Below are 24,413 nucleotides of genomic sequence, written 5' to 3'. Positions count from 1 at the left end.
CATTAGACATCGATATCGATATCAACAATAGGCTATTAAAAAAAAATTAATTCATTTTTACAGTTAAGTTTCTTGTTGTGGTTGATGATGTCTCAAAATTCCAATTTTAGAACTAGCACATATATAACAGTCAAAGTTTCTCCACACTAAAAGTTTTCTTTTGAAAAGAACGCGAATTTCTATAGTCGATACCAACCCGATCAGATGATAAGTACCAAATATAGACTATTCTTATCATAACCTCAAAAAATTGTTTATTTTCAAATATTTTAGAGGGAAACTGCTATTAATGAATTTTTTAAAATAATTTTTAATTTTACTAATAACGCTTCAAAATCATGGATTTAAACGCGAGACGTCGAAGGGCCCATATCACCATAATGGATACCGAAAAGAGCCTCTACTTCCAAGATCTCACCATGTACTCTGAATGGCCAACAGTTCAAACTTCTCTCTCAGAATTTGAAGAACTTGCCATGGAGCGAGTGCAGCTGCTGCGAATAATGGAGCAGTCCTCGTTGAAAGGCCACAAGTACTTTTCTGAGGAGTGGAAACAGTGTATCAAGGAGGATTTACTAAAGCATGGCTTGAAGAAATATGCCCGAGTAATGAGTGGTTTTGGGGGACATGCAGAGGCTGATTTGGCTGCCCGAAGGGCAGATTATTTGTCCCACTTTATTCTAAGAATGTCCTATTGCCGCAGTGAGGATTTGAGAAAGTGGTTTATTGCCCGAGAATTGGATTGGTTCAGGTTGAGGTTTCTTGCACAGAGCACTGAAGGTAAATCAATAAAAAAAACTTATTCTGCTACAATTGAAGTTTGATTTGCAGCAATACAAACATTTTTACGAAGCAATAAGTTGGATTATACTCCTATTTCTAAGGAAGAAAAAGAGGAGCTCAAAGGAGAGCTTATTGAGTCCACAAGGGGGATGACTGATGCCATATTCCCCACAATGGATTTTTATAAAGTGCCCTTCAAAGATATTCTTTTTCTTGTTAAAACCAAGAGAGTGCTCTTAAAACTAGGGTTAGAGCTTCTTGAAATCACCAAACTTTCTTGTTTCAATGATCTTTTTTCAGTTTTGGATTTGTACCCATGTCTGAACTGGTTGTGTGTCTTTTATCAAAATTTCGAAATATTTTAAGTGAGAGTTTGAACACTACTAACCATCGTTTACCTCACTTGGCAGATGATAGGATCACAGATTTGTTGCAAACATTGCATTTTAGTTACACAGGGAATGAGTATGTAGTTAGTGACAACAAGGTAGGTTTTTACTGTTAATACAATAATAATGGTAAAGCAAAAAAATAACATCAATAGTTATTTATCTAACCTATTTAAGTGCAGAAAGTTCCCGTTCACCATACACTGATTGTAGTTGACCAAATTTTTGATTTACAGACTTAAAAATTGCTCTTGGGAGTTTCTTGAGAATAATAAATTTATTTAAAATTTCTGTTTCAAACTAGTCAGTAGAGGATGCCACCCATGTTTACACATATTTAAAAAAATCGACCTAACTTTTTTTCCTCTTTTTTAATATTTTTCTGAGCTCTGATACTCGAAACATCTCTACATCAAAAAATATTTTTACCTACTTTCAAAATATTTTCATTTAAGTCTTTCAGTATGTTGGCAAAAATTTGTGAATGAATTCTACTGCTTAAAATCCTACTTTGAGCTCGCAAATACGTGTGGCAAGTTCATTTTCCTGTACGCTTAAAGGAAAAAAGTTTAATCGCACTCATGTCAATAGCTATGGTTTGACAAACCCACAAAGATTCACACATTTTACTTTATTTTGCGTGTGATAATAATTGATACCGAACACTTAAGGTGAAGTGCTAGTTTCAATTCAAATTTCAGGACGCAGTAAATCCCGCAGATATAGACCGGTTTTCCAAGAAGCATTTCCCTCTATGTATGAGACACATGCACGAGACTTTACGGGCCAACCATCACTTGAAACATCACAGCAGACTGTCTTATGGCTTGTTTCTAAAAGCGATAGGTGTGCAGTACGAAAATTTTATCGGATTTTGGAGGCAGGAATTCACCAAAAAAATGGACAATGACAAGTTCAACAAGAGTTATTTGTACAACTTTAACCACCAATTTGGGAAAGTGGGCCGAATGATGGATTATCTACCCTACAGTTGCAATAAAATTATCATGGGTAGTGTAGGACCTGGGGAAGCCCACGGATGCCCCTTTAGGCATTTCGACAGTGCCAACCTCAAGGCGAAGCTCAATGAGTATGGCGTGTCCCAAGAGGGTAGGTTTTTGATGATTTTTTTAACCCAAAATTGTAACTTTTCATTGATTTTCCAGCTAGTCGTGACATTATGGGATTAGTGAAAAATGGGCATTATCAAATGGCCTGTACAAAGTACTTCGAGATCACTCACGGACAGGCACCAGCTCTTACCATCAACCATCCTAACCAGTACTACGAGGAAAGCATGAATTTAGTCAAAGAAAAATCTGTCAAAATAGACAATAAATGATTCTGAAACGATCTAATATTCGCTTTATTTCCTTCTCTTTGCCACGTGCCTCAATTACATTATATCAATTGAAACAGGTAGTTGCGCCATGAACGTAACAACTTCGAAAGTTTCCTAAACTTTCCAGTGCTTTTCCGCTTTCGAAACGAGGCGGTCCGGGAGTTCGGGCGTGCGCGAAAGGCACACGCTACAAAGTTTTACTCGCACGTGCTTGAACTTTCAATAAAGGTCTCATGTCTATTTTTAACTTTAATGCAGTTTCATGTGTGTTAAAACCACTCTGTGCGCAAGAAGGTAATTGAATTTAAATGTATAATAAAAACAAAATCAATTTTCACCTTAAAGCATAAATAATTTGACCATTTTTTAAGTGATGCTGTTGTAGCGTCGACATCGCAATAAAGTACTGCGTGTCTCATATCCGAACAAGAGAACACTGAAAGATTGATCAGTAACATGCGAATGTGGTGAAAGCGTGCGGAAAAACTGCCGGTACACCTCCTCCGACGTAATTTCTTATGCATTCGGACGTTGAACTTTCCTTCAGGCTCACAATTTTCACTATCGATCACCGCTACACTGTTCGATGATAATTATTAGGAACTAGCATGCATTTTGGATAATGCAGTTACATCTCTACCGGGTACCATTATGTCAATGTAGTTGGTAAATTATTAACTAATGAGAAATAAGTTTGTTAGAACAGAATAGATCTAGCAAATTTATTTTCAGAAATCGAATTAGGAAAATGCATCTGTGTTTTTGACAACAATACAAAAACATTGCAATTAATTCATTACAAAAAGAATTAGTCCCTCATTGTCAGCACGCGCAGTGTACAGTTCTCGAGATCTTTTTATTATTTGAGCTGAAATTACATATACATTTAATACATTCTTTTTATCCTCTTAAAACGATCAATTACGTTTTGTTTACACATTTCAAATTAATATTTTGAACTGCAGAAAAACTAGTATGTGCATCTTCAAAAAAAAATTGTTTGAAATAGTAGAAATTGAGGTCCACTGATTTAAACAACTAGCAATACAATAATTCCTGGAAAGTTTACATATGTACTCACTAAAACAAGAGCCCTGATATTTCACACACTTTTGTCTTGTCCTGTGGTATTTTAACTGAAAAGTGGTCTCATTGTTTTACTACTAAGTGTAGTTGGAAGCCCTTCCTTAATAATCATAGAACCCTTCCAGGATTAAAGGTAATGCCTTATGGAAGTTCTAAAGGTTTTTATTTCCAGCTCAAACTGTCTAATTTTTTCCAACTTTGAATGAATACTACTACTGAAACCCACTTAATAGAAAACAATTGTATACGATACCCAAATCAATGGATTTGTGGGTATGTGGGCTGAAATGCAAATTTTTTCAATTTTTAAAAAATTAACGCACATTTTTAAGATCCAGGAGTTTTCCAAATTTATACTTTCAATTAATTTTTTTGCTGTTGTTGGTACCTATATCAAAAATCACTTTCTGTACGTTTCTATTTTTACTAACTTCAAATGTATTTTTTTTAGTTATGGGGACCTTATGTAGCAACATATACAATATATCACTGGCGTTAAAAAATTTTTTTAAAATCAGGGGTGATTTTTGGAGTTTTCATAAATTCGCGAAATTCAGAGCGAATTCTTTGACGTTTTGACGATTGTGAATTTCTTGTCGGTACGCTTCTTATTTTTGCAAATTAATTCACAGAACTCGAAATTATGGTCTTAAAACATTTCTGAAACCCAGTGATGTGCTTGCATGGTATATAATGTAAATTTTTCATAAAGATTCACCTGAAATATGGAAATTTTAAGTTAAACTAAAAATTTTAAAAATGTAAGACAATTTTTGTTTTTATTAATTTCGAAAACTTTGCGACGCCGTTAAATCTTTCAATGAAGTAAAAAGTACTTTCAAATGATAAAGTAGCGTAACATGTAATTAGGTCAATGTATAACATTTCGACATGGTAAAATTTTAATTTATGATCCAAACCTGAATATAGTGGAAAAGTAGATGAAATTAATGCAATTCTAAAGACATTTTGAAAATACTCGTCTTGAGGTTCCACTGAAAGTTTCAATTTTCTGTATGAGAAAATATCAAATATGAACGTATTCAGAATGTTGCAATTTTAAGTTGCAGTAAAATTTCAAATATGGGGCGGGTCAAAATGAGCCATAATTGATAAATATAAATAAAAATAAAATAGGGAAAAAAAATTTTAAACCATATTAAAATACCATTGAAGGGTTCAATTTTCAGTTTTAAAAAATTTCAAAAAATTTCAACATGGAATGGACTAGCATCCTGCCCTAAAAATCATCATTTGCATATCAACATCCTTTTAAGATTTAGCAATTTTCCACATTTTTCTTATATATTTGGTTTGTTAGTTGGTTGTTACTTGAAGGAAATGAAGATCTGTGCGCCGCTGCTTTTCCTGGTTTGAAATGCGCGTTTTTCAAAAGACAGGAAAAATTTACAGCGTTAAATATACAATGTTATTCGCGTTTGAATTTTCAAGAAAATCAGCGCCTTCTGTTTTTCAAATTTGCCGCTTGAAATCAACGCTAACCGCGTTTGAGTATATTTTTGCGTTTTAAGTTATGCGTCTTTCAATTTAGCAGTAGCTTATTTAAAATAAAGTTGCCAAAAATACCTGACTTTAGAAAAATGTTTTATTACTTCTTTAATCCACAATGCCGGAATAATCGTTTCTAAAGTACGATATTTAGCTTTTAACGACAATTTCAATGCAAAATCCACGTATTATTAGGAAAAAATAATAAATAGGGCCCCAGTATCCCATCAGAAACATGCCAAAAAGTCGATATTTTATCGCTTGGTTGGGAGATTAGTATTATTAGAAAGTACATCGCGCGCCGCCACTGATGAAAGTTTTCAAGAACGTGACAGAATCGACGGACTTTCCCTTTCTCTGATGATGGATAAATCGATAAAAATAAAAACATCCCATTGTTGTTATTGCTTTTAGATGATGGCACAATTATGAGCAACGACAAACCATAAAAGGACTTTACATTTACTGTCCTTCAATAGCATGTAATTTTCGTTAACGTTCGAAAATCTTAAACGAAAATAACAAAGTTTGATCCAATTCCATATCAAAACTGAATGACCCAAATGCGAATTAATTATTCGCGAATTTAAAAAATATGTATATTGCCGCTTATAAAAATACAGGGTTGACCTAATTTCGCGGTTATTTTTGCGACGACTGGTCTATGTTTAGAAACCCATATCATATATTGTTCGCAAGTTTATCAAAAAAAAGGGAAACATAATCCTGAATCACCAAGTAGCAGAAACCTGCTGGAATAGCCCAGAAGGTTCTAGAATTATTGTCGATTATTTTCAATATTAATAAAATTAAATGTCTGTGTGGCGCAATGACTTTCACTGATGGAAATTGGAATGAGAATATGAGTGACTGGGTGACCCACTTTTAAGTGTTTCATTATCAAGTTCACTAAATAACTATTACCAATTCATCAATGGACGTCGCCCGCGACTAAAATGTGACCCTGGGATTTATTTGGGTAAAACCCGTTTGATCAAAGGCGTACCTGCCTGCTCTCGTTGATTATTATTAATATGTAATGATGGAAATTTTAATTAAAGAATCCTTTGTACGGCGAACTATCCAATAAACCCTCAAATAATTTACTTTGTAAAAGGGCGAGCAAACACAGGCGGCGATGGAAATCGATGTTGTTTTTTACATCTTCGAGACGATGATATTGGACACGTGCCATGCCCTTAGAAAATTTAAGAAATATGTAGGTCGAACACGCGTCACTTTTTTGTCGCCCACGGTATCCTCTACCCTTAACCTGTTTCCGATGTCTTTGAGGGGAGCGGCCCCACATATTTTCACAACACACTTCTTATGGAAGTTACGAGCGGCCCGGTAAAAAACGACTTTATCATCATTTTTTTTTAGAAGTTTTAGGCAACTTCACTACTAATTCGGCAACCTTCCTCAGGTGAAAATTAAACGCATCACGTCAAAGTTTGACGTTGTAGCTTTGTGAGATTAAAATTGTTTTCAACAAACGCTAAACGCATCGTTGCCACTCCTGACAAAAAAAACTCCGTTGAGAGCGTTACGTCACATGTTATTGAGGGGTGGCATCATTGGCTCTCATTGTCGTCAATTGACCATGTTTGTAGAAAACAACTACCAAGTCGGAAAAAATAGACTCAGCTACCCTGAACTATGATCGTTTGATTTTATTTCTCGCGAAGGTCGCTAGATAAGTAACTATACCGCGGTTTTTTCCCTGACTATAATTGTTCTGAACTTCCTTATTGGCGATCTCACGGACGTTTACATTTTACCATGGGATTTATTAAAATATTTCGAATTATCTATTTTATATAAATTGCCAGGGGATTAGGAAAAAACGCTTCAAGGCAAGGACTTTAAAGGATAATAATAATGAAAATGCGTGCGTAGAGTATCCTTGTTGGATGTTTGAGTAATAAACACAACAACTAACAAGGTTATAAAGGCATTTTTGAGGGAAAAAATATATATGGTGCCTCATAAACGTTCGTACAGATGAATATAGCGTGCTAGTGGAAAGCAGAAGAGAGTGGTTCAACTCGCCTTGACTGTTTATTTTACAGGGAGTCAAAGTGATGTTTTTGTACTTTTAAATTTGGACTAAATCTCAGTTTTTGATTAACAGATTTGAAATTATTCTGAGGGGGCTCGGTACGGTAAATTCATTTAAAATACCTATTTCAAGCTAGCTGATAGGTAGCATACTGCCGAAGTACAAAAAATCCACCTAACTGTTTTGTGAGTACCGATAATTTCAATATTTTGACAAATTCTGACACTCCAAACTCTGCTACATCAAAAAGGTATTCTACAAAAAAATCGCATTCCTAATGGGTCTCTTTTAATTAAGTGATTCGGTGTATTTTCAATGGTTTGTCAATATTAAACTCCAATACATTTTCCAAGTATTGAACCAAACTTTGGGAGGATTTGGATGCTGTTTCTAATCATATTGAAACCTTTTTGAATGTTATCCCATAACTCCTAGCTGCTGTTAAATACGAATTCGTATACGAATCACTTTAAAAATTCTGAAGAAAGAAATCTAACTAGTCTAATCGGGACTTCGTGGTGGTCACAGATGTTCACTACTCCGACCAATTCATCGAAGTAGAACATTCACATTAAAAATTTTTCTTATCACCCTATCTATCTATATATATATATATATTGATAGGGTGATGAGTAGGAGTGTCATCTTACATAAGCCAAAAACATTGTCTTAAGGCTAGAGGAACATCTGCCACAACTAGGGGTAAGTGGTTTCTTAAAAAATTCTAGTTCTGTTCTCTATCCAGTTTTGCCCGAAGTTCAGCTGGTCCTAAAATTTAATCTCCCAAAATCCCATATCAGATATCACTTGAACATTCGTGTTCAAATTAATTTTTCTCTCATTAAATGACGTTTTTTGTTTCGTAAGAATTTCTGTTCCTGCAATTAAATATATTTCTCTTTGTGAATGTTGCCTCGTTGATGAATAATATTTATTAAAGACCAAAGGGTTATGGTGTTGCTTCTGGAGTAACAAATTACAAAAATCCATTCTGGGTTGAAAACCCTTCCGCAACAAATTTTCAACATACTTAAAATGGTGTAAAAACAGCTTCTCTTCTCGTAAAAGTCTAAAAATTGATAATTTGCTGACTCTTGTCGCTTCAGAGATACTTATGGTGCTAGTTTTTGGATCCTCTAGTATTTAGTAATAAGTCGTTCGTCAGTATACTTAGTTACAACTAATTATTGTGATGGCAAACGTCAGTAAACATGTCAAAAATGACACCCGTGTGACATTTTATTGTTTTCATGGCCTCGCATTGCAAGCAATTGATGGTGTTTACAAGTCCTTGGTAGCGTACCGAAAAACTGAATTGAAAATATCTCGAAAATGGTTGGAGATATGAATTTTTTAGTAGAATATTTTTTTGATGTACAACAGTTCAAATTATCAAAATTTGAAAAAGTATTAAAATTATCGGCATTGAGAAAAAAAGGCAGGTCGAAGTTTTGTACCTCAGTAAGGCACAGATGGCACCCAAAAACCTTCCTAGTAGCCATTTAAAGTCCGCGAGCCAAAAATTGTATAATACTTTCTAGATTAAGTAACTTTTGTATAAGGCAAGTTTAGCTGAGTCGAGCCAATTTTTTACCCATACTTATTTGTGCAGTTGTTTTTGGGACACCATGTACACCCAGATTCACATAGAAAATTATGTACCACCATCATCATGTACAGAGCAATAAAACCGCACATGAAACAATCTATAGCGCCCAACGGAGCCCATCCCACATATCTATGCAAGTACCTATAATGGGTGCTTACCACACTTCTTGTAGTTTCTTTCACTCTCAATCTTCTGTTCTCCTAATATCGCCAGCATTGCAATTTATCTAGCTGAAGCCCTAAAGCACAGATAGGCACAAGCAATATACAAACGTCCAGTGGCAATTACGGCCAAGAACAGTGTCAGTGGTCAATAAAAGGTGGCGCTGCCTATAGAAATCAAGACAATTTCATTTCGTACCCTGTCACCTAAAGTTTATTTTTGTCATGAAAGAGTGAGCCGAATACAGTGTTGTCATTCTTCATATTGAGCTTTTTCCATCGAACTTTATAGAGCTGACGCGAATGGGTGCGAGCCCCCCGCGACAACTACCCCCGGCTGACGAGGGCCTGGCGGTGAGTCCGTACATTTTTTTTGAAAAACGTTTAGTATTTTCGTTTTCGCATTAGGAGTTATTTAGTATTTTTATTTGTTCCATGTCTCCGAATGATTGCTATACAGGGTGCTACAATTTCGCGGGTATGTATGGGTTTCGTCTAAACCGTAAAGACACAGAATCGGAAAAATTAAGGCCAATATGAGCAAGATAATTCAAATTTAGATTCCGCTTTAAAATCGTAATAAATCGTATACTTACGGAGATATCTGTAAACAACCGAATGTTTCGAGGTACCGTTTTCTTAAATATTATAAAACTTACTCATTTTAGAAGAATAAACCTGAGATATCGCAAAGGCACTTTTTCTAGGGAATTTATAATAATACATTGCAAAATTGTATCCATTTTCCCAATACGCTATTTGCAAATATTACAGTAGAAAATACCTTTTTCTAAGGCCTTTATGGAAATTGAACTTTCCTCTCACATTCCAGGGAGGAAAACGGCACTTTTCCTCTCTACGCATCATACAATAGATACTTTTTAGAGAGAAGACAATTGTTATTTCATAGGGAGCAAAAGTATTTTCCTCCCTACACATAATAAAAACACAGAGCACTTGCTTTTTCGCAGGCTACTTTTGGAGACAAGTGCATTTTACTCCTTCGAATGTTAATGTCTTTTACCTCGCGCCGGTCACAAATGATTTAGAAATGTACCTAACTTTTTTCCTAAATTTAGAAAAGTAACACCTAATTTTTTTCTCGCGTTGTTCCATGTTTTCATAATATTGCAAACAAATTTAAATCACAAACACAGCAGAAATGATTACCTACTAAATTCCTAAATAAACTATATGTATAGAGTGAGTTAGTTTAAACTAGCGGGACTTTTACATTTGAAAGAACACTTTATTCTAAATCAGAGAACCTCATAATTTTTTTACTGTAGCTTACCAGTGATGGTCGACATATTTTGACATATCCAAATGACTTTAAAATTTATAAGTTGATATTTTTCTGGAGATCAAGCTCCCTTTAACCATCCATTCATTTCTATCTAGCTCTTGCGATTTTTAAAAATTTTATTTCAAAGAGATGCACATTTTTTATAAGAGTCTACATCAAGTGGTTTCTAAGACTAATTCGAAAATCTACAGGATGATGTGTTTTGAGGACTATCAAAGGTCTTTTCTAAAATAGGACTATTTTGATATCTTAGAAAGATCTGCAGAATACAATAATATCAAAACAGACAGTGTCTTATTTGAAAATCAAAACTAGGATTAGTTCCGGGTAGACCCTAGGTAACACATCATTCAAAACTGGCCGTAAAAATTCGGGATATGGTTTTGTATAATTGGCACAAATTTTTATATGAAAAAACTGACAGAGTGCACCCACTTTCTGTTGTTATTCTGTATACAAGTACTTACAAGTACGTAATTGTTTGTGTCTTTAAGCTTTGGGATACTCTTTGCTCTACAATAAAATGATTAAGTATTACGCATCAATTTATTACCACTCTGGCGAATGAAAATACTTGATATATCTACGTATTTCTAAAAGATAACCATTTAATGCACAAGTCGGCAACAATGCGTGTAAATTTGAACTGCTAGTGGCACCATCTTTTCGCATATACCAGAAATATACCTTAGCCAAACGTCGTCGTATCCGCTTCCTTTTTAGGTGCCGTTTTTAAAGCATTTGACCGGACTTCTGTTGCTAGCTAGTTATTTTGTGCCTAAAGGCCTTTCTAGAGCTGGGCACGATGAGAGCTTCAACCGCCATTGGTTCGTGATGGTACTAAAATAAAAAATGAGGACTAGAAAGCTAATCTATAAGAACAGAAGAAAATCGGGGAACGTTTCAACTGTGTGTTGTTGAAATACCAGAGAAATTTCTGGGGTCAATTTTCTCTTAATCAGGTGTTTGACAGTAAATTGTAAAAATATATAAATATTGATGGTAAAATTTAAAAAAATGCTTTACCAACGCCCCATTACAGTTCACCGCCTACTGCGATGTCTTCTTTTTTTTTAATGATCACCCGTTATAATGGCCTGGTTCAGCACAATCAACAGTTGTGGAACTGTTGCGATTTCTGCTAAATGACAGGCTACGAACATTTGTAGCAAAATTGTTGCACGACTGTTATCACAGCTGGGTATGGCCGCTCTTTGCGTAAGCCACTTTATTTGAGACTCCCTGTAGACGCTTCCTTATTTGGTTCTAAGGCACACAATTTTACCGTTTTATACTGGTTTTCGGCAATTTTTAAAGTTTCGTTTTATAGTACGAATTGCGTTTTGTATGTGGTCTTTACTACAATGATTTCCAACCAAACCGTGACCCGAATGTGACGATTCTACCCTAGAACCGTGCAAAGACATCTCTAAACCAAAAATTTACCGAAATTTCTTCCCGAGTATGTCGCATTTTTGAAAATCTGCCATTAAGTTTGATGCGTCGCCGAGAAAACAAACGACAGTGTTATCGTTGATATGCGCATAAAGATTATACTTTTGTCCTTATTTTGGAAACGCTTTGAGACAAAGACCAAAAATAAAGTCTGCACCAAGCAATGACGTCATCGATTTATTACTCATATAACATACACCGACGTCACAGTTTAGTCATTTATATTAAGTAATTTCTTTTTGAAAATTGATATCTTTGAGATCTCGTAGGTAAGGGCATCGACATGCGAATTTGACGGTATAATTCGCCGTAAATGCGCCCGCAGAATGCCCAATATGAATGATAGGTATACTGACCTAGGCAAAGGTAACCTCCGTGCGCCGGCCGAAGAAATAGTTCATCGACCAGAGGGATTCCTCCTTCGGAGAAGACCCGACAACTCGAAGAACGGTCAAAGGCCTTTGGGCCAGATCCGGAATTGATTGAAATCTGTACTCGTTCGGTTTTGTGGAAAAAAAGTGAAGTAACTATTTCTCAAATTAGGTTCAAATAAGGGCTAGCTTTGAGGCAGTTCGGAAACGATTTTAATAAAAACTTATTTCTTGAATTAAAATGTTACTGATTACGAATTCGGCCCTGGCTTTAGTTCGCTGGCTTATTTTCTTCTAGGACTCACCTTTTCCCCGTGCACAATTAGTCATTAAGGCGCTCCGCCCCTGCTCCGGAGCGACTCCGGGTGGCTTGTGTAACGACCCATCTGCTTTTGACCGCGCCTAGGATTCCGCCGGCGGTTGATTCCACCATGGGACCATTTTCGAAGCAAAAGACAAATTCCGAACCCAATACACACTCCAATAAAGAAACCTTCAGGGTCATCATCATCGGCACTTGATTCAGTAATTGTGCACTTGACAATGACTGACTTTAAAGTGGGTCACAGTCAACTTGACTGACCCACTTACTCCAGCCGTCATCGAATGCGGGTCTAGGTCGTCATCGGCATTTACGAAATTGGTCGTACAACCCATGGATCTTACAATGTAAAATATAAACGATCCACTAAATACTTTATTATCGGCTTGGCGTCAGAAGTTCCTTCGCGCTTTTAATTTAAAAAATCGGAAAATATCACTATTACACAGAAAGGTCCTTCAGAACTACTACGAACCTTACAAGGGTATGAAACCCATTGTAACGTGCCTCGTCATTTAAAAATAATTGGAAAAATGCGACGTTTCGGTCAAATACAAATACATTAGAGCCTTCGCCTTCGCAAGGAACCTCCATTTCCCGAGCCTGCGAAGAGCTGATTTTGTGGATTATTGTTATGGATAGAAAAATGGAAATTTTGACCTTACAACCTCGACCACCCACTCGAACAGTCTCTATTTTACTAGAAATTTAGAACATGTCTCTTGGAAATAATTCCTATTTTTGGTCCCCGAATTAAATATATCCAGAGAAATGTGGGTCAAGCTAGGAGAGTGGGCATACAGAAGATAGAATGCAGTCTAGTCTAAAATATCCAGACTGGATGCGTTCGGTTACACGAGCTGCGTTGCCACGACATTACGTAATAAACACCATCGAGGCATTAACAGAAAGTAACAAGATCCGTAAAACAGCAAATAAGCCTTTCTTTCAACACGCTGTGCAAACACGAAGATAATGCACTTTATTATGCACTCTCTTACGGGCTAAGGCCTGATATTAATTAATAAAATATTTGTCTATATTTTATGATACTTTTGAGGCCAAAATTTCCCATTCCCGAACAAACTTGGCAACTGAGCAAAACTGCACGCAATGAACAGATTTTCTTCCCGTGGGTTCACTGAACGACGTGTTATTGTTGTTCAGAAACGAAATTCAAGGTATAGAGTCACGTGAATATGGCAAAACCACAACATAATGTAGAACCTCACGCTTCATAATATGAGTGTCACACCAAAAAATTAAAATTCAAATTTTTGTTCTGAAAGACGCGAGTACGTTTTGCCTTAAGTTGGTGTTTTGTTGACTCACGCCACATTGTGGATCCAAGTTCCACATGGATGTTACTTTCATATACATATTCATTTTGTGCTAGGCTTGTCACGAATCAATACAAACATCATGAATCGCAACGAATTCATCCACACAATCGCTGATTAAAAATAATAGAACTCTACTCTGTACTAAGACCTTAAAAGTGGTTCCTTCCCCCGGGAATAACAACTGAGCGCCTTTAAAGTGGTTTATTTGGAATATCGTAGTTTAGTGTGACTGAAATAATATAACATATCTAATTCAGTTTATAAACAGATTACAGAACTATAGCACACAACAAAAAGGAAACAACAAATAGAACAATCATAACAAAAATTTGAATGTCGTACAAAACATTGTGGAAATAATAATACGCACAGAAGTATACAGCAATATAAATGGTAACTACTGCCCCAGTTTCCTACAATAAAACAGCATAACTCATATGTACTAACCCAAAAGATATGAACTATACTGCGTCTATTAAATGAAGAAATGAATCATCACAGCAGGGCCCAGAAAAAGGGCAGCAAAAAATGTCTTGACGCCTGATAAACCGCCAGTGGTCCGATATGTTGAAAATGCTAAAATTTCTCATTAAACCTAAATTTTAATGTGCGTTTCATACATATATAAATTTTCTTTAATGGCGGGCCTCAATAAATTCCGAACCACTGTTATGACCTGCATGTTTATCTTTGACCCATTTTTTGGGGGACCTGCCGTGGTGACTCATTTCTTCATTTCATAAATGCAGTATATATTAATATACCCATAGAAAACTATATTACCATGATAACCCAGCAAGATTCAAAGTTGATCATCATAAAACTCGGTTTATAGTGTCGTAAGGCTTTCTCAACAAGGCTCTCTTTAGAGAACGTCTGAAGAGGCCTAATCAGCCGGACAGTCTTCATTGACTCTGGCAGATGATTACACGGTTTCAATCCAGTATGTTTTATGCGAAAAGGTATATATTGTAAATGCCTCTAAAGGTCTCTTTTTTGAGATATTCACATTTAAAATTTAAAAAAATATTCTAGTTCTTAAGTGCATTATCCAATTTCTTGGTATTACTAATTACTCTTATACTTTCTCGGATAGCGATTTATTAGAAACATTGCATACTTTTGTTTGAGCAGTCAATCAAAACATTGTTTTTGGTTTAAACTTCCCATAATACATAAAAAATAATCATAATAAATGCACTGTTATTGCGAGTAGGTTTCTATTACGTAAAAATAAATAATGTATCACTTCGAACAATTCTAAAGTGTGAATTCTTTATTACAAAGTGAATGTATGCATTTCCTGATAAACAATAATTCAAATGTCTGCTCTAATTGTTAGAAACAAAATTGACTACGAAATTCACGTTTTTAACTGCGAGTATATCGAGAACGGAAGTTCTTAGAGACTACAAGGCATACCTTTTTTACACAGAACATGTTGGAGAACGAATAAAAATTTTTTTAGCGCTAAATTTCATACCGGGTAACAAACGAGTTATGCCACTTTAAAGAAGGTAGACATGGCGCCAACGGCATTCTCTATACTGTAGATAAAAAAAATTACTTTGAAATCCTGTATTTCGAAAACAGCCAACATTTAGACAAAGGCAAGTTGGATTAAATCGTCCTTTATCGACCTCAGGAATATGTAATCAAATTTTGAACAGACGAATTGGAGACACTACGTATAAGTTATATTCCAAAAATCCTTGGTTACTGAAATACGTCATAGTGTTAGAGTCCCAGATTTTTTCACAAATGTATTTCACGGCTCCTTCAAGGTAGAAATTTGTACCTACACTACTCTTTATATCCTATAGTACTACAATAATTTTTTGGGGGTCAGAATTTCTTTCACAACCTCAAACTTTTTGTTGCACACCAGAGGCAAGTTACTGTAACAGGTATAATATATGACTTTAGCCACTTTTATTAGTTATTTTTTCTCTATGACACAGTGGTTGGATGGAGAGCGAATAAATTAGCTCTGTTCCGATAAGAAAAAAAACAATTCTGGATCGTGAAAAACAATTAGAAATACATAAATGTAGTGCCGCGACCTGTTCATAGCGACATACTTTTGAGTGTTTCTGACTGTTTGATATAGGTTTGTCTATGTGTTGGAACAAACCTAACGAACTCTTGTCATTCTTTCCAACCAGTATCTGCAATAAAGGATGGAAATACAAAAATAATCGCGGGTTGCTGAGAAAACAATCGCCGGTCGCTGAGCGCTATCAAATCCCACACTTGATATTTTGTGCTATACTATTACTATTGCTATAATTTAATTCTATACTAATACTATTTAATTTTGTTACTTTGATAATTAAATTTTTTGATAGAAGTCATGTTGATAGTAAAAGTTCAAACTTCAAACACGTTGTTCCAGAACGGTTGCTTTTTGCGAGAAATACCAAGAGTACCTTATGCCGAAAAAACATGAACGGAGAATAAATAAGTTTTTTTAGTTCAAAAATAGCATACAGTGAGCTATAAAAAAGTTACGATTGTTCAAATTCGGGTATGTCACAGTATGCAACGCCCTCTGTTGGCAAACAAAAAAATTAGTAAATATTTGAATTTCCTATCATCAACTTAACCGGTATCTAAAATTTCATCGGTATGGGAGATTGGAAAAGTGGATTGGTTGTTAAGGGATATGTCAATAATTCTGATAACAGCAAATACAATACAGCTAAACCGTTAAATTTAGTTTAGTTCAGCGGTACATGTAATTTGTCTAAAGGAACTTAGGAATAGTTTTAAATATAATTTAACATATATATCAAAGCATTTTCGTTGAACATTTATTTGATTACGTGAAAAGATTACATCAGAGATGATTGAATGTCTCACGCAATTAGGTCTGGACGCTTCACGCCTAGTTTGCTACCGGATTGGGGTTGCCCACATGGGTGAGTCCCAGGAAAAGGGGTTGTGGAAAAGGAAAAAACATGATTTTTTTTAATATCCGTTGCACAAAAATTATAATAAATAAGAAGTTATCTACTGGCATTAAAGGCTGTCAGCTAACTTTTTAAATGTCAGGTAATTTAAAATCAGATGTAGTATTTCCGATGTTTCTTTGAGTATGCGAGTACTATTAGACTAAATTAGGGCTGAAAAATGGAAAAAAAATTACTGTGGGACATTAAAAAAATTCGTTTTAATCCTCACATTCTGAGTCACAGCATCTACATCTACATACTTTTTTACGATCGAAGGTATAACCAGATTTCTTACGGACTCTCTTATTTCTAGTTTTAGAGCAAATAGGGACGAAAAAAGGGAAAAAATGTTATTTTGTGGCATTTACAAAATTAATTTTAACCCCAAAATTCTGGGTCATCATCTAGATTTTCTTTAAGTGTCTCATATTTTGGATCATCTTCATCTACATTCTCGTTTCCTAGTTGCTATTCTCTCTCTATTTCCACGGCACGGCACCGCGATTCCGACGGAGTTTACGAGCCCGCTTTTAGCTCACCAGCAATGTCTTTGATCGGCCGCTTTACGACTCTTTAAATCCCGGCAAACTTATGTAACAGCTTTCTTCGGAGGAGGATGGACACATCAGGTTACTGGAGCTCCCTTATATGTAGCATTGTTTTCAGTTATTTGAGCAGAAACACTTATGCACAACGTGAAGAGTTTAACGCTCTGTATATGTGCATTGATTTTATAGGTCGAAATATCAAAGTTAAAGTAGAAAGTAGGCATTTGAATAGTGGCCGTCATGACCTCGTGAAAATCAGTATCTGAATCAAATTAGCATAATTTTGAAGTTGATATATTTTTAACGAAAAATTCCTCAATTTCTTCCTTCCCGATATAAATTAAATGGACTCGGCAAGGTGTAATTAGTCGTCCGCCAGCTTTCCTCGCAACAATCTCTCATAAATATCTACGGCCGTGGTACTATGGTACCATCGTTATTGCATGGGTCGGGCCGTCCCACTGCGAATGCACCAAGTTCAGTTGAGATAGGTCTGGGAGAACGTTGACCCATAACTAACTTTCTATGCTTCTTTACCATATTTTTCAGATTAGCATTGACAGGAATTTCTCCATATAATGCTCAGGGCATTCCACATCTCTCAAAAAGCAAAAACGAAGCTCCAAACACGCGATTTCCTATTTTGCATAATGATTTCTCGGGTGCGCGCGGCAGTACCGTGGTTCTTCGGGCACTTTGGTACTAAACTCGTAATTTTCCGCAGGCAATTCAGCAAGTTTGACCCATTTCACGGTTTGAAGAGCGGCCACGTAGGTTCTTCACCCCGAGAGGTAAAAGCGCTGCATGCAGAGATGGAGAAAATGGTTTTCATTTTTAATGAAAATATAAATCGTTTCCAAAGAGTATTTAAGATACAAAAAATGGTTGTCTAGTTTTTATTTAAAACGTAAAATAGGTATTTTAAATAATACTTTGATACAATAGCAAAATGTATTTTTCAGCTCAATCGACAATTCAATCGTCATCTTCAGAACAACTCATTACAGGTGCTTTGGAGTTTGTTCAATCTTGATTCCTGTGCTTCTTTAATTAATTGAGAAAAATTACTGAAACGTGATCCAGAAGGTAGAAGTAACATTTCGTTAATATCAACAGTTCAAATTCAACAAACTGCGACCACCAAAAAAAAAGTTGAACCTCAAACTACAACCACATCTGTAAGAGCAACTATAAGGGCTAATTGCGCGAAAAACCATCGGAGCAAGGAGCAATTTACCAGCAAAATTAATTCATTACAATAAATCAATGACATTACATTTTTATCAATCTTCTTCTCGAGTTCTCGACTTCCTCACTGTCCTCTGTGTGCTGTACCTGTGTTCATTCTTGCTTTTGTTTTTTGGGAATAATGCTGCACAAACCAATAATGGTCGTTGGAACAGTCAAATTGCACAGTATTCTCAGTTAATACCAACTGAAAATAATTGAGAAATTATAGTTTTTTTTTACTAGTTGGAAAATTTGATTTCACCGTGGCAAAAGCGTGTTGTATAATGCTTATAACGTCCCCGTAAAGGGCTTGTTTTTGAGATCCGAAACGCAACCTCAGGAGCAAGGGAAGGCTTAACTGAATATGCACATTAACTTAAATAAACCGTACGAAACACACACGGGAAACATTGAAATTTGACTGCAATCCGAGTTAAATCGCTTAAAACTGGGCGCCATTTATTTTTCTGACGCCGTTATGAATCCCCGACAACCCCAGTAAATACCGAATTTATATCATCTAAACATTCCACCCCACATAGGTGTTAAGTAATTACTAATTTTAGTCACAACAATGCTCATTAAAGGCTAAGAATATTTACCAAATACTGTAGGAACTAGAAGGTGGCGATGTTACACGAACTAGAAACAATTGACTGCTATTTGAATTTTGAAATGTATGCGCGTGGCGTTAATGCGCAGCTCTATCGATAAGGATGATCAATCCAATTTACCCAGTTTTTGACCTAATTTTAAGGCAAATATTTAAAGAATTTAGAGTTTAGCAATACCTACTTTTTGTTAATTAACGAAGGATCTGTATTCCGCTAATACAAGCTGCCTTTTGTCTTTACGTAACAGCGCTGGCTCAACGAAGAAAATGGCCGTTCGAACTGAGACTCGGTGTTTTCTATTTGGAGAAAACATCGATTATTCCTTATACAGCGTGTTCCACAAGTTCTTTGACAAACTTTGGCAGATGATAGCTATGTTAATTCCAAACATTTTTTCTTAAATGAATATAGATCCGATTCGTTTTTGTTTATATAGAAGTCACAAACATTAAAAAAATATATTTTAATCAAAAGTAAGCTGACAAATAAAATTGACGATTATTATGACAAAATGATCGTTTCCGGAATAAATGGATCGGAATAAACAGATCAACAAGTTCCTATAGCATGACCACCACGTTCCCCAGATCTAAATCATTTTTATTTATGGGTACACATGAAGCAGCTTGTCTATCATCTTGAAAACACTACCCGTCAGCAGTTAATTGAAAAAATTCGAGATACAGCTAACCAGATAAGAAATGATCCAAATCTGATCCGTCGAGTGATGGAATCTTTAGTTCGTCGATGTGATAATTGAATTCTAGGAGAGGATAAACATTTCGAAGAATTTTTATACCCTTAAGATTTGTTATTCTTATTTATTATAAATTTTATTTGTGAATTGTTAATAAAGTTAATTAATGTTTTAACTTTAAACATCTTGTAATTTATAAACAAAAACGAATCGGATCTATATTCATTTAAGAAAAAATGTTCGGAATTAACCCAGCTATAATCTGCCAAAGTTTGTAATAGAGCTTGTAGAAAACACTGTATGTTCAATTTTTTGGAGATATGGAGTGGTGAAATTGCAATTAAAACTGCACATTCTCTACTTACTAAGGGCTCCGGTGAAAAACTCGTGTCTACGTTCCGGTGACAAATCTGTCATTGTCTTCAGAGCTGAATAAAAAACATTAAAAAGCTACAGTTAATAAAAATGTACGGAAAGTAAATATGTAAAATGTACGAAACCATTGGAAATTCCTCTTCTCAATTGCTGAGCAATAATAGGTTTTTTAACAAGAGTCATATTATCATTCCAAAATGTTGATTTGAGATTACTAATTGGTGCCTTATTGAAATTAAAGAACAACAGGTGTAATCTGTCTTTTTTTCCACATATTTTAAATTCTCACTAGAAGTTAGTTTTAACTAAGAATGGTGTGCAATTCCACCACTTCATCAACCCCTACTCATGTGTAAGATGTTATTCCTAAAAGATAAAGTATTCAATTCTATTTTAAATAGAATATGTTTTTTAATGTTATTTAGAATATAAATTAAAACATATTTTAAAAAAGTATTTAAGACTGAAAATGCAAAATATTATATTGTACTTTACATGAGTGTTTTAAACAATTTCATTTCGAATAGTTACCCACCTCTGAAGGCACTTGCACAGGTTAAAAGTTCTTGCGCTTCGCCATCTCTATAGGATTATTTAACAAATTAATGCACGATTTGGATGGAAGAAAGAACTTGGTAAGTGGTAGTTATCGGTAACGGTTGACCATTATTTCCATTTATTGTTATCAGCAAAAATTGGTAATTTTTATGCTTTTCTTGACCGAATCAATTTAATATTTTCAAATTGACTATACTTTTTAAAATTTACAAAATTTTTAATTGGTCAACTTTAACCTGCACACGAAGTAGCCTCACCTAGCCTAAACTAACCTAATATGTCACCAGTAAAATGGTAATTTTTATACTTTATTTTCAGGCTTCATAGGGAACAAAATCGAAGTATGTACTATTAAGCCCTTACATTCTTAAATCACGGTATAGGGACTACTACGGGCTTTGTTTCACTATCATCAATTTAACGGGTAAGTATTTGATATTCTTTTTCTAAACAAAAAAAACCTATCATGACATTTCCAGCTTAAAAACTGATTTCGTGCTAGCCCAACGCAGGAAGTCGTGTCAAATATTACGTTTCACAGTTAATGGTATTAATAAACAATTATTAGGCCTTAAATGAGGAACAGCAGTGGCAGCAGCAGTTCATTTCGTAGAAAGTAAAAGCTAATGCACGCGGGATTCGTGAAATCGCCATTTTAAGACACTTTCACTCGGACTAAGGTGAATACACTGCACGGCCGCCATTATTTTTCCGAATAATGATGGAGATTAGAAGAATTTGTAATTTTCGGATCGCCTATTATTCAAATCGCTCGCAATTTATGCTAATTTACCGCAATGAGGGAAAAAGAGACCGAGACAAATTACATAAAGAAAGAAACACGCTCATATTAATATAGTTTATATACATATAGAATTTATCGAGGTAAGAAATTTTATTGAATTTTCTTTGGCGAGTGCAAAGAGGAAGTTGCTACGTTAAGGTCGACATTCACTACCTCGATAACCTTACGCACATGTGGTATTCCTGACTCATTTGGCGAATTGCAAAGTAGTCTGAAATCATTGCTATTTCAGATTTGAGCGGCATCTTTTAATGCTAAACGAATTGTGTTCTAACACACCCTCTGCTCCCCCCCACCCTTCTCGATTAAATCCGACAAAAAAATAATAACAAATAACCGTTCAATTCTAAAAATTTCCACACAAATCGCAACTGAAAAAGCTTCATTGAAAAATTACTTCCGCATGAATTCTCATTACTACTTCCTAAAGCAACATAATATGCAATCAATTTCGCAAAAATGGAAAACCTTCATCTGTTAAATTAACAGCCGCCCGATAAATATATCAAATTGGACCGTAAATGGCGTAATTACGAGTCAAAAACAAAATGCGTAATTATATCGGACATGATAATATACCGGGGAACCGTTAGGTCTTTGGCGCCCTGACACGATGGCGTCTCTGGTCGTCCACTTCTTCGGTTTTGTCGATCGTGTTGCCGCATATTTTTGCCATTTATTATTAATTTACAGCGTAACGGGAATTTCGTCCAGTAGTACTGCAATACGAACGTCCAAATGTATAATATTAATATTCTTCTATTTTTAGCATTTTTCTAGCCGAGTCATTCAACTCCATTGTGATATAAATCAAATCGAAATTAGACCCAGCTACTACATAAGTTGATTTTAAAAATAATATACCTATTTATTTTTGCATTTAAAGGTGCTTAACCTTCGTTTATTTTTATTTGTGATAACGCCTCGGAACGCGATATTTTCATTCTTATGCTCAAAATGTAATATTTTAGCAATAATATTTTGGAAACAACCAACGTAAATAAAATAACATCTAACTGTTTAAACGCTCGAGCAAGGTTATAGCAGCCGCCGTTCAATGACTAATTTCAAGGAACAAATTGTACTAAATATAAATTACACATCAGGATGAAAAATTTTAATTGAAAAGCACTTAGTTGATATCAATGGAACTTAATACTTTCGCACGTCTCTATATGTAACGTAACAGGTTATATGAACTTTTACCACTTTTGTTTTCTGCGGTGCCAATAAACTCGGGCGTCATCTGCGAAATGCAAGCAAGAAACTGCATAAAAGAATTATTATTATCGTAACTGGTTCCCATGTTACAGCGAAAGTTGCACGAGATTCGAGATTATTAAAGATTATAATTACTTTATTAGAAAATATGATTATATTGTGCGTTTAAATGCGAAATATAAAATTCATATACACACAATCGCAGTGAGTGAATATCAAAACTCATATCGGCATTAAAAACCCACTGACATTGATTTTGGCGGTCGGCTCACGAGGAACGGAATCGACCTTTCAAGCGTTACAATCAAATACCTAAAGGCCAGTTTGTTTATTTCATTTGAGCAAGTTTTTTTTGTGCAGTTCTTGCGCTTAACATGGTGTGTAAATAGGCCTTAATTTCAAAACTAAACTAACTGTAAAATGCTCGTATTTAAAATCAACGAAAACTTACGTTACATTTGACGTTCTATATTCTCGACAAAACGGCGACTACCTTGAATTAACGATAGTTTCCGATGAAAGACAATGAGATATTAGATCCTTGGAACTTACGTCACATATGACATATATTCAGTTTTGAGAATTTTAAATTCACTTAAGTGACTTGGTGTCAATGAACATTTTGAAAATTGACGTCACACTATACCCACTTTTTTTTTATGACAAACGATTTTTATACTTATTAGATTTACTTGTTCCTGAAGTTTTTCTTATTTAATTAAAATATTGGATTTAGATTTTTTTTGAAAAATTGTCAATTTAAAAATTTTCAAAGTTGTAACCGGAACTACTTTGAATCAGCTTAATTTTCTAAAATTGAACAAATTTTTAAAATCGATATAATCTGTAAAAATTTGCAGTTTTAAATTGACACGATTTTCCAAAATTAAAAATCGACACTTTTCGAAAATTTACAAAATTTTAAAATATACAAATATTTTTTAAATCCGTCAAATTAGCAAAAACTCGTCAAATTTTAAAATTTCAATAAGTCACTAATTAAAACTTGCCAACGTGTTGAAAAACTAACAATGTATATTGTTCGAAAGCACAAATGGTTTTCCACATTTGCTAATGCGTCTTTGATGTGCAACTGGGCTTAAGTCTTATTTGCGACTCATCTCAGACGACACAATGAGATCATAGGGACATTACATGGCGGCTTTCCGGCTATGAAACTGCATCACTTTTAATGTAACCCTGACAGTTAATTGCTACAGCTAGTTCTCCTATATCATTCGATTTTAAAAAATAATTTAAAAAGCATGAACATTTTGAGATTGACATTTTTTTTTTGGTGCGATATAGATGATTAAATTACGAGTTATTGGACAGCTGACGTCACCCTGTGTATGCTTTTTCCTTCCGACTTTGAGGCGATTTTCGGAATAGTAATTTCTAAAGTTTTTAAATATGAAGGAAAGAGTTTAGGTTTTTGCGAAAACAAATAATCTTCAGGACGATTTTGCTTATACTTCGTCATAAGTTGTGGAACTAGAATTATTTCGATAGCTGACATCACCTTGTATTCACTTTTTTAATTTCTGGAATGATAATATTAAAAACGGGCAAGGTAAATAACGGACGTGAAATCAAAATACAAGTAACAAGATATTTTCTGGGGTACGGATCGAATCCGTACTTCCAGCACCCATCAACCTTTGGCGCGGTAC

The 24,413-nt window shown here is 35.0% G+C and overlaps 1 protein-coding gene across 2 annotated transcripts; it reads left to right on the top strand.

Annotated features, from left to right (window-relative positions):
- The first annotated feature begins 209 nt into the window (after nucleotides 1-209).
- On the top strand, nucleotides 210-2,530 carry Prim2 (DNA primase subunit 2). 2 transcript variants are annotated; one of them, XM_066398405.1, is made up of 5 exons: nucleotides 210-780; nucleotides 832-1,030; nucleotides 1,084-1,270; nucleotides 1,874-2,286; nucleotides 2,343-2,530. In XM_066398405.1, exons 1-5 carry the CDS (start codon nucleotides 339-341, stop codon nucleotides 2,512-2,514), a joined length of 1,413 nt encoding a protein of 470 aa, XP_066254502.1. In that variant the 5' UTR covers nucleotides 210-338; the 3' UTR covers nucleotides 2,515-2,530. The 2 variants fall into 2 exon arrangements, with proteins under 2 accessions (XP_066254502.1, XP_066254501.1); XM_066398404.1 differs by having other exon boundaries at nucleotides 211-780; nucleotides 1,874-2,282; nucleotides 2,339-2,530.
- The last annotated feature ends 21,883 nt before the right edge of the window (nucleotides 2,531-24,413 follow it).

This window comes from Euwallacea similis, chromosome 17 (genome assembly GCF_039881205.1).
Source record: "Euwallacea similis isolate ESF13 chromosome 17, ESF131.1, whole genome shotgun sequence".
NCBI lineage: Eukaryota > Metazoa > Arthropoda > Insecta > Coleoptera > Curculionidae > Euwallacea > Euwallacea similis.
This window is presented reverse-complemented; position numbering and strand designations above follow the sequence as displayed.

Coding starts and splice junctions, on each gene's coding strand:
- Prim2 (XM_066398405.1), top strand. CDS start 339: ATGGATTTAAACGCGAGACGTCGAAGGGCCCATATCACCATAATGGAT. Junction 781..831: donor TCTTGCACAGAGCACTGAAG/GTAAATCAATAA, acceptor TTTGATTTGCAG/CAATACAAACATTTTTACGA. Junction 1,271..1,873: donor ATGTAGTTAGTGACAACAAG/GTAGGTTTTTAC, acceptor TTCAAATTTCAG/GACGCAGTAAATCCCGCAGA.